This window comes from Numida meleagris, chromosome 5, assembly GCF_002078875.1.
Source record: "Numida meleagris isolate 19003 breed g44 Domestic line chromosome 5, NumMel1.0, whole genome shotgun sequence".
Classification (NCBI taxonomy): Eukaryota; Metazoa; Chordata; class Aves; order Galliformes; family Numididae; genus Numida; species Numida meleagris.
Genome location: NC_034413.1, coordinates 811,204 through 824,871, shown reverse-complemented (window position 1 = coordinate 824,871; position 13,668 = coordinate 811,204). Strand labels below are relative to the sequence as shown.

The 13,668-nt window shown below is 49.2% G+C and overlaps 1 protein-coding gene across 1 annotated transcript in view; it reads right to left on the bottom strand.

Moving 5' to 3' along the window:
- TCERG1L (transcription elongation regulator 1 like) overlaps positions 1-13,668 on the bottom strand; it is a 65,100-nt gene that overhangs the window by 31,232 nt on the left and 20,200 nt on the right. The window contains exon 5 of the mRNA XM_021400330.1: positions 1,236-1,361. Within this exon, the coding sequence (XP_021256005.1) occupies positions 1,236-1,361 (126 nt within the window). The remainder of the gene's footprint in view (positions 1-1,235; positions 1,362-13,668) is intronic.

Genomic DNA, 13,668 nt, shown 5'->3' with positions numbered 1-13,668 from the left:
TTTATGCTATTTACATGACTTGTATACATGGAAAAAAATATAATGATTGCTCATCCAAACCACGGGATGGGCTGCGAGCAACCTGCCCCATGGGAGCTGTCCCTGCCTGCAGCAGGGCGGCTGGAACTCGATAATCTTAGAGGTCCCTTCCAACGCAAACCATTCCATGATTCCATGAAACGAGTGAGCTCTCAGCAGCATCACCATTTGATTTTTTCAACCTACTGGCCTAGCCACCAGAAGTCATCTGGACATCAAAGGCTTTGCAGTGTGCAATCCTCATCCAGCAGCACAGTGGAATCAGGAGGGCTGGTGTTTGCCAAGCCCGCCGAAATGGGATAGCAAATACATTTGACATGAAATACATCACCAACCACAACTTTGGCTTCCCACAAGCAACAAAGGGCAGAACAGCGCGACTCCAGCACCGATCCTTGCCTTTCCTTCTGTGCGTTCTTTAAACAGTTCTAATTTTTTTCTTCTCTTGAGCCCAGCATTTGCCATGAAATGCGGCTCGTGATGCGCTCACCTCGGGAGCACACCCGCAGGGATCCTGCCATCACCTCCACCCGAGCCTGCAGCCCCCGCCGTGCAGGAGACAACCTGTCCGGCCCAAACACAGAGTTCCACCCCCCCACCACAGTTCCTGTCTTCACCACAACGGCAGCACCGCAGAATTTCACGTCATTAGGAAAGATATTCCCAATTTTCTACCAAAATCCAAACTCTTTTTGATCCTGATTTGCAAGGAGCGTACGTGATTCCAAGCAAAGCCACGAGACGTCTTCCAGCTTTTGGGAACTGTGCTGGCTCCCTTTAGCAACAGGCACACTTGACATGAGAGTGAGCAACACAGTTTTATCACACAGCGCAGCACACAGCGTCCTCTGAGACATCAACCAAGGAGCTTCATGGAGCACCCACCCAAAAGAAACCACTTTATCACCACAGGTTTGTGAATGCCATTGGCACGGGAAACAGAAAGCCCAAGGACGCTGCAGAAATTGCCTTTTGTGTCACCAGATGCTAAGCTACTGCCAAGTGCCAGACCGAGCCAACACAACCCGAAGCACTCTGAGAACACTCGCAGCTAGCTACTGCAAATGCCAAAATCAGAGCTGGTATTTTAAGCAGCTCCCGTCACTGTGCAGCATGGAAAGCAGGGTTTGGTTGGCAATACAGACACACAACGCATGCCTCAGGGATATCATCAGTCTGGAGAAGCACGTACACACCTGTCAGCGCCTGCTCCACCAAGTTGGTTGCCATGATTGTCACAGCTGGTGCGGCCACAGCAGTCACCCTGGTGACTTGTGCTGGCATCAAAGGACTCAGGCGAGCATCCACTCTCGAAGCTGAACCTGCAATCAAACCACAATGGAATCACGTTTTCTTTCCAGAAGACACAAACGCATTTAAACAAGGCACTTCTTTCAGCCTTATTTCTCAGAGGCCTTGTTCAACCTCCTGTGAACGCTTTGCCCAGCACCCCCTGCATGGTTAGAGCAATGGGGTTTGTGTTTATTTGAGTGAGTGGTCCAGCCTGACCGCCGTGTCCGTTGGTTTTCAGCAAATAAGCAGATATTGCACATTAATACAAATGTGATCCTCAAAGCAAGATTTACAAGGACATCTTAGTGTGCTCAGAAAAGCCATAAACAACAAGATCAGTTTTCTTCATTAAGATTAAATAACACCCATCCATTTCCTGCCATTACTCACCACAAACCACCTGTGTCCCATCCCATCCATGGGAAATATTTTGCCAATAATTTAAAACACCAGCTTCATCCCAGTGAATCACAGCCTTCTCAAAGACAATTCACAAAACAGAAAAGCACTAAACAGCTCAAATGCCTTTTTCACGACAAATCAGCAATCCAGATCTGCTGCTAAATTGACGCTAATTAAACTGCACTACTTAAACCTTGAGGATTTGTGGCTACCGCCGAATTTGAGGTCAAATCTGGAGCATTAGCTTCCCATTAACAGCGCGTTCAGACAGCACGTGCTTTTCCAGAATTAAACGACACATCCCACCACCTCAACTCAGACACAAACTCAGGTGTCCCAACAGCAGGCTCCATCTCCTGCTCACAAGCACCACTCCAAGGCTGAGCTGGCAGAAGAGACGCAGGCCTGGATTGAGGCAGACCGAGAGCAACATCGTATTTCCCAAGTGGGACTCGGGCTGCAGAGTGCTCTGCCCTTTCGTTTCACTGCATACTCTTCTGCCATCAGAGTTCTCATCCACACTTCTCTGTACTGTGCAGGGTTTGGGATCATTTCTGGAACCTTCACTGTCTTTTCTGATTGTGCACTGTCCATTTCCTCACGGATTTTTGTTTCCCACTTCCCAGCTGTCAAAGCAGATTACCAAACCCAGGTCTCACTAACACGGGGAGCACCAATTGCTTCCTGGAATATAACATTTGATTCTACTGTAGCAGAGGACGCTTTGATGCACTTTTTCTTCCTCAGAACTATACTCTCGGTTATCACCCCAGTGAGAATGCAAGAGGTAATTCTGTATGGTGCTGAGATGCCCATCAGCATTGGTGGCAGCAGCAACTGCTCAGCCAGAGCAGCAGTCCCCGATGCACCGAAAAGCCCTGACACATCCAAAGGCCATTTAAATAACAACAGTGATTGTGACCTGGTGGCACTCCAGGGGAAGCCAGCTCTGGTGATTCACGGGCTTCTCCCTTCTCCATTCCAAGCTGCCACCTCAATGGACGTTCTCATACAATCAGTTATGAGTTCCTGAAGCTAGGCTGGAATTTGGGCTACCCCCAGAGTTGTGGGTCTTACCCTCCCAGCAGCTGAAGATGATGTTATAGCACTGTATGTAATTTTATTCATGTTTCCATTTTTCTCATTCCCCTTTTACAACAGCAGAAGATAACAACTCTTGACGTTTTTCCGAAGGCAAAAAAAGGAAAAGGATTATTGCCCCCGAGCAGCTGGATCCGTTCACCAGCCGCTCCAGGGAGCTTGCAGACCCTCACCGCTCACAGGAACACAAAGCACAGCACTATTTCTCTTCAAAGGCATCCTTCAGAACCACCCCTGACCTTCAGGGAGCATGCTGTGCTCCCTGCAGCACCATGCCCACCAGAGCACCTTGAAGTCGGCCACCTCTAAGGAGCCCGCGAGCAGAAGCATCCCTTAAGGCATGCAGACATCGGGCAGCCCACAGCTCCACACATACACCTGGAAGAATGACACGATGCGCTGAGCTATCTCCCTACTGTTGGACATAGAGCACTGCAGATTAGTTCAGCTTTTAGCCATCAAAAGCACGCGGCACGCTGAAGCATGACTCTGCACTGCACGGTCTTAACTGCCTCTTTGCAGTGATTTATTAACACCTGGAGGAAAAATAAAATTATCGGTGCGTCTTTCGACGTGATGGAAGCAATTAGCTCAGAGCTTCCATTCGTATTTGACTCAAGTATATATATAGATATATATACACACACATATAGGTATTTTTAATACATGCAGATCAGGTTCAGTGGCTTAGTTCAATTATAACCTACGCTTGCTAAATAAGCTCAAATGATTTAAGGCAATCATAAACTTTCAGAAATAAATATTTATGCTTTCCAGTACTTTGTGCTCATAAAAAAGCAGCCTTTGCAATAGATGGATTTGGAATACAAATCAACTCGGTGGATTTCACTGAATGTCATAATGCGATATAAGCTTTCAGTATGAACTCCACATAACCTGGGCTGGAATAATACCCAAACACGAGCCATAAAGAACCCAACACGCTCCTGGATGCCATTAAAGCCGAGGAGCACTGACCCGTGAGTTGTGCGTTTGGAAACACCTCTCCATTTTTTAAAATTATTTCAGTGCAAATGCACTTCGCTGTCATTTAGAAAGCCAAGCAGCCTGTGTCTCTATAGATGCAACTGCGACGACACTGCAAGGACAGAGGAGGACTAAGGCAGGGGAGAGCAGCCTGCATACCCAAGGATCCCCTGCGAGAGAGCGGCCCCGGTGCAGCCCCAGCTGCACGTACACCCGTGGGCACAGGGGCAGAAAAGGAAGAGAAAAAGTTGTGAATGTAGGAGGGAAGAGCTCGAAAAAAAGATCACTGGAAGTTTCTCACCGGGAGATTCAAAACGTGACGCCAGGGACGGGGCAGACAGAAGAAGCTATCGCTCTGTGGCGGCTAAGGAGGAGAAGTGGCTCATCCCCAAAGAAAAAGCTGCTTTCCAGCCCTGATTTCTGCAGAATGCAGGCAGTGGTGCTGATGGGATCCCTGCAGTGGACAGACAGGTGGTTAACCCTTTCAATGCCACACAGACTGAAAATCTGGCCCTGCTGATTGCAGGCATAGCAGCTTTGGTGTCGGCTGCATCTCCTGCTCCTCGGTCAGCGCACGACACGGGGAACTGGCCTGACTGGGACTGGTTATCGCTGTGCTGGTCCTACCAGGAATGGTTATAGCTGTGCTGGCCCAACTCAAGACAATTACAATGGACAGCCCAGTTACCAAGCACACCTGATCTGTCATTGTCCGTCACTGCTCGCACACCTCAAGAACAGAACAGGAAATTCCCCACCACTGACCAGCTGTGCCCAGCCTGCAGCAAAGAACGCTGTCCCCATGTGTGCACCAGGGGCGAATCAAGTTGGGCAGCACCAGGCAAATGGGACAAGCACCTCTCAATTACACAAATGCCATTCCTCTAGCTTCACAGGTTCCTCTTCTCTTAAACTTCCTAAATCCAATCATACTTTACAAACCTTGTACTCCTTGAAGCATCCACAGGAATGGTGTTACCAGAACTTGTGCATTTAGCCTAACTGACCCCTGCATGGATGCATTCCTATAGAAACCACACACGGCACAGGCCTCATCTTTAGCACAGGGAAGTCAGCAAAGTCTTTCTGTTGAGTTTATGGACACTGATGCTACTAAAACCACAGCTTTTCCTCACACAACTCATTTCGCTATTGCAAAGCTACCCTTTATTCCAGGAGAGAAAAGATCTCAATGTATTAAGGAGCGTCGTTTTTCATTTGTATTTATTTTAGCTAAATAAATGCCAGAACTTGTTAGATCAGCTCCGTACCTCTGCTTCCCTAATGGAGTCAGCCTCAAAGCACCATGATGGTGGCACAGGCACCAGCACACCATCACCTGCACATCCCAGTGCAGTTCCCAGCCCACAGGAGGGCAAATCCAGGTGACACTGGCAGGAATTCCTGAAACTCAGCTCCTTTACCAGTGCATGCTTGTTTCAGGAGCAGGTACCTCAGGGCTGGGAGCAACAGGACCCTGCTACCAGCTGTCCCCTGCGTGTTGCAGAGTGCTGCTTGGGGACACTGCGTGCTCATGGGCAGTGCTCCTCTGAGAGGTCTCCTCGCCAAAACACCAAGGATCATCGTTTGTGTTCTTTTTCCGTTGGGAACATCTGCCTATATTCACTGCATTCTGCTGCTAAGAGAAAGCAAAGATAATAAGGGCATTTATTTTGACTAGGATGAAATGACAGCAGGCGTGTCCTCAATAAATCATGCCAATAAGAGAGAGGCAAAGCAATTACTCAAAGCGGACAGGAGCTGCCTGGGACAGGAGGAGCCTCCTGAGCAGAACTAAGGGAGGAAAGCGACTGTTGCTGCCCAGGGCCCAGCACCACAACCGGAGCATCCCAGGGCATGCAGGCAGCATCCTGCTTCTGGAGCCCAGAGGATGGGAGCCAAGCTTCACACCACTCAGCAGCAGCAAGTAGAACCCACTGAGAAAGAAAAGCACAGGGTCCCGCTGCTCAGCCACTTTGCACCCAGGCTGGTACTAAAACGTTGGTGTTGTTACTGAAAAGCTCTCACGTCAATGGAGGCAATGGAATCACATCAACAGCCTTGGAAAAAGGACAAGATCCCGAATGTTTACTGCTACTTAAAATAGAACCATACAATCCTTAAGGTTGGAAAAGACCTCTGAGATCACCCAGTCCATAAATACTCAGCAGATCTTTGCATGTGGAAGTAAAGCGCTGACTTAAAAAATCCCTTCTGCTTTGCTCACGCTGGAGTCACTTACACTGCAGCTGCTTCTGTCATAGAATCACAGAACCATAGAACCATTCAGGCTGGAAAAGCCCTCTGAGATCCCCAGTGAGAGCCCACACCGCCGTGCCCCCTGCCCATGTCCCCCAGTGCCACATCCCTGTGGATGATGGGGGGACATCTCCAGGGACGGGGACTCCCCCACCCCTGGGCAGCCTGCTCTCCTCCTGAGAAGAAATTTTTCCTCTATCCTCATAGTTCAGGAGCAGAAGATGACAACTGGATCACCTTTGGGTTTTTTTTTTTTTTTTTTGAGATGACAAAATATTTCAGTGATACTGAGCCCAAGAACGTGATTTTCAAAAGCGTACTCATCACTGAAGAGTAGAAAACCCATTAACAGCACCATTTTGTTGACTTTCAAGTCACTGATGCAACACTGAAAACCCCAGAGTTAATAACAAGCCCGGCAGGTACTCCACGATATGTTTATTTCTAAGTCAAATATGAGCTGCAATGGCTCTTTTTTTACATCCAAATTGAAATGTAATGAGAGAATGCATTAACAAAGAGCATTAAATATTCAGTGCTCTGGCTGGGCGTGGGGAAGGCTTTGCCTGAGAGCTTCCAAGGGACCTGAGTGTGGTGCTGATGGCACACGGGCTCTGCCCTTCTGGTACCAGTCAGAGTAATTCCTCTCCTGCATGGAAGAAACCAACACCCAAACCAAGAACAACCCAAAGCAGGACACCCACGTGAAATACAAAATCCTAATATTGAATCTAATATGCTCAAAAGAGCTTTGGCTGTAGAGGCAGTCCTAGCTGCTGTTTCTCCTTGCTGTAAGTACGTACAGAATGCAATTCTTGTGGGACCAAAGCACATTACCCTTCAATCCCCATGAACTTGTCATCACTTCCTCATTTGTCATTGATGGCAACCTCAAAGCTCCACAACCTTGCAGAGCAGATGAACTCAGTGCAGTGAAACCCAGCGAGACCAGGAGGAGGAACTCTGGCTCCGAGCAGCCCAGGGTTTCCCCCACGTCCCAGGGGTCAGAACGGGGCTCCAGATTTCCTGGTGCAGACTCCAACCTGTGCACAGCAAACCAGGAAGCACCCATTATTAATATCACGGGGTGGAACGTCAGATTAAGGGAAAACAAAACCAACAAGCAACTCCTGCACATAGAAGAACAGCCATGAGCACTGCAGACTGACAGCTGCATAGCTCCCATTGACTGCACGGAGATCCCACCGACTGCACGACAAGCAGCACGCTGCGCTTCCAAGGCAAGCAGCCATAGCCCTGGTGCAAAGCACGACTACGTGGAAACAAGTAAACAAAGTAAGTGTTGTAATTCCTCATTAGCTTTAATTGCATTTGATGCTTATCCCAAAATCACAAAATTCTGTAATTTACAGTCATTAGGATCAGTTAAAGATGCTCTCCAGGAATTACCCAGGGAGCTATCTGAACCTCAGCCTGTTCCATTAGCTCGCTTCCTTCCACAACCAGCCGCTGCAGCTGGCTCCCAGGGCCGGGCTCCTCCGGAGTTCTGCAGCACAGACCTCACTCTGCTCATTGCTGCTGGAAGAGGAGCAGCTTCAGGATGCGAGAGTCATTTCCAAAAGACTCTGCGATGCCTCTGCCCAAGTGGAACTGCGGGGAAGCACTCTTACGAGTCTGGCCAAACATACTCAGAGAATTTGTTTCTTTTCTGGACCCAGATTTAAATTCAAAACAATGTGGGAAAGGCAACCAGATGTGCCCTCGTAGGACTAAGAGAAAAGGTACATGAGGGAGTAATTCCAGCAGCTCGTTTCCCACCCACTGATCTCCACTTTGATCTCCCTTACACTGCACCCCACGTGGCAGAAGGCAAACAGGACACAGGGACATGTCTATGACAGACAGACTGAAGCTGTGTCAGAAGCACAGCTCCTGGTGTACCACTGAATTGGGAGGGATGGGGCAAGTTGTCTCTGCCCCCCCCAGCTTGGCTGGGAGCTGCCGGGGTCCAGTCTGACCGCCTGGCTGCACTGGGGCTGGGAGAAGAACGAACACTTCTTTGTGCTGGAGCACCAGAATCATTCACAGATGCTCTGGAAGCACTTGGGGAATCCCGAGATGTAAATCACAAGCTGGGCTTCTCTCTTTTTTTTTTTTTTTTCTCCAAAGATTAAGATGTAACTTAGATAAAATAAGTGATCAGAAGGCCTCAGGTAGTCAGGGATCTCCAGCAAGATCCCACCACCTCCACTGCCAACCCTTAAATTGAGTCTGGGCAGGGGTGGATCCTGGCTCCACCCCTTCTGGTCACCCAGGTGCACTGCACACACCTGAGCTTCCCTGGGTTGGCCCTGCCTTCCCAGCAGGTGCTCCATCACTGCTTCAGGCCATGACTTTGCATTCCCTCTACACTCCCAAAGAGCACCCCAAAACACGATGCACCTGAGCTGGCACCAGGTCTGCTGGCAGTAAGCATGCCTGGAGCCCGGCCAGCAGGGCCGCTATGCACCCCAGGGGCCGCTGAGCTGCAGTGGGACAAGCTGTGCAAGCTGTGCCATTTGGAGCTGAATGCCTGCAGTAATGCACGGGGCAGCCCAGAGGTTCCACTGCTGCAGTTGTTTGGAGGAAAATCCTCGGGGCTGCTTTATGCTTCCAGTTGTGCATCTCAACCACGTTTTACTTTCATTAGAAAAGGGATGCGAGAAAGAGAAAAATGAGGTGCTAAGAGAAACTCGGAGAAATTAAATGTAAAGAAAAGCAGCTTCATGATTTTCATTTTGGGGGCGATTATCGCTTGTTCTCTTAAAGATAAAATCAAAAATAAATTATCATGTCAAAACGCTGGCAAGCTGCGTGTCACTATCAGTTTCAGATAATTAAGTGAGATGTATTTGGGAGCAGAGCCAAACGCTGATAATGTGGCAATTACTTCCACAGAGCCCAGTCAAGATCACGTAACGCTCTACTCCTGCATCTTCATTACCGCCTTGCTTTAAACTTGGGGTTTAAATTATCTCAAGAGCTTCCAAAAAAGCAAAGGCTTTTTTTTTTTTCCCCAAAAAAAGCTATGGCTCTGCTGCAGGCTATGGGCCATCCCATGGCCATCCCAACCGGCCCACACTCATCTTTTCTTCTGAAACACAGCAGCTGCCCTTATATCCACAGAAGATGCTCGGGCTGCACTGCACGACTGCGGATTACAGAGCTACTCTATAATGTATAAATTTCATTCTCTGTGATTTGAAGAGGACAATTGATTTCTAGGGAAGAAGAGAAAATATGATTTCATCTCGTTCCATGCAAGCAGATATTTACAAGATACAAATCATAAAGACACCACGGCTGCAAGTATTAGATTACAATCTGCATTAGACTGGCATTGTTTTACGTTACTTCCCTTCTACTAAAGACTATCTCAAAAAGCATTTCCTTCAAAAGGATCCGTTTCGGTATCAAATGTCACACACATAAGATGCTAATGTGGGGAAAAGGAGAGGAAAATTGGCCATTTTATTCTGGGGATGAGACCTTCAGGTGCTGTCCTTCAGCTGGGATTCCCGCCAGCCCAGGCCTTACAGGATGACCAACAACACGGCCCGTAACACGCTGCCACGAGTTCTCCCTTCAGAAAAAAAAATCTCTCTGTATAAACACTACGAAAGCATCACCAAAGGCGAACCACAGAACCATTCAGGTTGGAAAAGCCCTCTGAGACCCCCAACACCACCCCCCCCCACTGTGCCCACTGCCCACGTCCCTCAGTGCCACATCCCCACGGGTCTGAACACCTCCAGGGACGGGGACTCCCCAGCCCTGGGCAGCTGTGCCAGCCCGCTCTCTGGAGAGGACATTGCTCTGACACCCAACCTGACCCTCCCCCAGCACAACTTAAGGCCATCACCTTTTGTCCTATCACTACTTACAATGGAGCAGAGGTAACGCAGGCCCAAGTTACTGTTAGAAATAAGCTGCTGTTTATACAGCCCCATGCATGGATGCACATACCGCCAGACACCTCCAGGCTCCCAAAAGCCACCCCAAATGTCCTCCTGTGTCCCTCAGACTGATCTGATGCCACAGCAGCCATCACAACCCGAGCCATGGCATCCCAGCCAAGTGGCAGGCGTCCCACTGAAGCCCCTGAGAAGCCACTGGCCAGCTAAACGCTTTTCAGGAAAGCTGAATCAGGAAAGTTTCCCCCTTGCCAAATATGCATTTATGTCCATTTTTTCCTACTAAAGTCAATTTGCCAGAAAGTCAAAGTGTAAAGGTTCCAAAATTCATTAGCCATGCAGGCAGCCCATCAGGTGCAGAGCTGGAGCTCGTAAGCTCCAGGCAGGCTTTCATTGCCCCAGATATCTCTGTACCACTCTGAAGACACACCTGTGTGCCTGTGGGTCGATGGGGGAGCTCCCCACAGCAGTTGTCAGGTTGGAAGAAGGACGAGTTCCTGCCCTTCGTGCTGGGTCCCGCTGCTCAGACATCCCTCACATGCAGCTGCTGGGTCCTGCCCTGCTGCATCCCCTGAGCATCCACCTGCAGCTGAACCACCAGGAGCCCTCCCTGGTTATACCCAACCCGCTGCACAGCAAGGCCAAAAGATTTTCTCTAAAAATTTTCCTTTTTTCCTTTATCCAGACTCCACAATCCTCACTCCTTATTTTTCCCTGCTGAAGGGGCACTATGGCTGTGCCCTGGCTCCCACCGCAGGCAGAGCTCCTGCCCCAGGGCCACGCTGGGGATGGGCTGACAGTCAGATCTGAGGATCTTAGAGGTCTTTTCCATCCTTACAGATCCTATAATTCTACGGACAGACAGAAGCTGAGCAAATACTTCAGTAAATCTGCAGCAAAAGCACTAAATGTCAGTGCACATCTTCAGCCAATGAACAGCGATAGGGAAAGGCCTCTTCTATCCGCTTTGCTGTTTTGCCTCCTTTTAGCAATCTGCTTTTGTTGTTTTTAATTTCCAATGGATGAACAGAGAAAGAAGTCAAATCAAAGTGACTTCAAAACCAAAGAGAAGTCAAAACTAGTCATAAAACTTCTAACGTTTACAGCTCAATTGCCACGCTTAGCCTATATATAACCCATATATAACTGTGCTCCATTATCCATGCTTGTAAATAGCATCTAGGTTAGAAAAATGACAACAGAAACCCAAGGTCTGGTCAGCAGGCGGCCTCGGGCACTGGCTGCAGAGTCCAGTGTTTCTGGAGGAGCTCTGCTGCTGCCCACCCACATTCATCATTCGGAAGCTGTTAATTGCAGGCTGTTAAAACGCTAATTGCTTTTCAAAAAATCTTGCTGCCACACTTGGGATCGCAGAGGCTTCCTGATTTGAAAGAGTTCTAGGAGGAATTATCGCAGAGGGGTTTTGCCTGACCGACCCTTGGGTGCACGTGATGCTGCAGGTGCTCAGCTCGGTGCTGGAGCTCACCTTCGGATGACTGGAAATTACCAACCTCACCCAGAATGTCCTGCACCCTATTTCCAAGACAAACAGCGAAACATAGAAGACATCCAACTCCGGAGCCATTAGGAACTGACTTCCCACTTGCAGCCACAAGGACAGAGGTCCCAGTCCCAGCTCTGGGGCAAATGGGAACAGGTGGGCAACCACCAAAGCACCACTAAAATTGCAGCTCTGGAACAAATCCCAGTATATTTAGCAACAGGGCTTTTAAACAGCATTTCAAGAGCGCTTCCGAACAGCTACATACATCAAGTGTGAAATTAGATTCCCTAGTCCTGCTTTCATTAATTAACTCCCTGAACCTATTCCAGTCATCACAGCTGTGCAGCACTGGGGGCAGGAGCTCCGTGGCCAAGCCAGGCACCGACTCACCTATCTATCCGTGCTAAATCACAGCTGTGTTCCTCCCTTCACAACCAGCACCACTGGCAGGGATGGCCTTGCCTGGCCATCTCATTTTACCCTGCACATACACATGGCCAGCACTGTGTGTTTGCAGAAGGAATGCACGTGGTGCTAAGGAATTGTCCTACAACAGCAGCACAGGCAGCTTTATCCTTTTCCAAGCGATTCCAGCCTCCTGAAACCAAGCAACCCAGCGAACGCAACCCTCTGGAAAGCAAACAATGTGCTAATGCTGAATAACATCCCACCACCATCCTCCCTGCAAAACTCTCTTTGCTCACAGTAAATAGCATGCACCTGCCAGAGCCAACCGGGGAGAGGACACCGCGTTTGTGCAGCATCACGTGGAAAGTCAAAGCGCTCACTTGCTAGAAAGGAATGAAGCCGGGATGCTTGTTTGGAGCGATTCACAAAGCCCGCTGGGCTGGGTCATCCCCTAGATTCACCATGAAAATAAGCTGTGTGTGAAGCAAAACCAGGCCCATGTCCCCAGCTGTCACACAGCACCCGGTGCCACCATCCCACATTGGGCAGCACAGCAAGCATTGGTTAGTTCTGCCATCGTCCCTCGCAGAGCCAGAGCTAAACAGCACACGGTTGACATTTTAATTAATTACTGATCTATAGAATAATGTATTCAGTAATACTCATATGTGAGGATCAGATATATCCGAGCTCCCTGCTGTAGACTTTTTAGAGATGACTTCCCCTTAACTCCCTCTTACACAGGGCACGATCAGGGCACCGCTCTGTGCTCTGCAGCAGAACACAAATGAGATGGAACTGATAGCTCACAGCAGCACAGGAACGGCTGCAGTTTTCCAGCAGCGGTGCCTGTGTGTTCCTAGGACGTGCCAAACTGCACCACAACCATTCCAGCACCACCAGTTCCACAGCCCTCAGGCTGAAAAACAACTCAGTACGGGATGTTCAACAAGTTCCTCCATTTCTACACCCAGCAGCACCTCGCTGGTGAGCTCCCCGAGCACAGGGACCTTCCCAGTCAAGGGTCCCCACACCAGGCACTGCAGGGAAGGCTCTGCACCACCCAGTGATTCCCCTCTGAGCCTCTCACCCCGTCACAAATTAGATGGAAGTTGCAAGGACTAAGGAAAAGTCACCTTTATTCCCACAGGATATCTACTCTTATGTCTGAGACATGAGCAAGAGCTACACGAAAGGACAGGATCATAGAATCATACACGAGCCCAAGTTGAAAGGGACCCATCAGAATCACTGAGTCCCACTCCTGGATGTGAGACAGCGGCCTCCAGTTGCACATGGGGAGGTTTAGCTTGGAAGCCAGAATGAATTCTTTCACAGAAGAGTGGTCAGGCCCTGGAATGGGCTGCCTAGGGCAGCAGCAAAGACCCCATCCCTGTAGGTATAGAGAAGTGTGGACATGGTGCTCAGGGATATGGCTTAGCTGTGGCCTTGCAGTGCCAGGTGGATGGCAGGGCTTGGTGACCCTGGAGATCATTTCCAGCCTGAATGACTCTATGAACCTAGGAATTAGAGCACAGACATGAGAACCCAAGCTGCAGCATCCCATGCTGAACACTGCCAGCAGTGCAAGCCACGGGGCAGGGGCACAGCTCAGCCACTCTGAGCACTCCGTTAACACATTCACACACTCCTTAACACGTTCACATTCTGTAAAACTTTCGTGATTTATTTCCAGCCTTATGAAAACCAACTCCAGCATAACATTTCAATCTTGTCGTTTAATAGGACGTAATTCTGGAA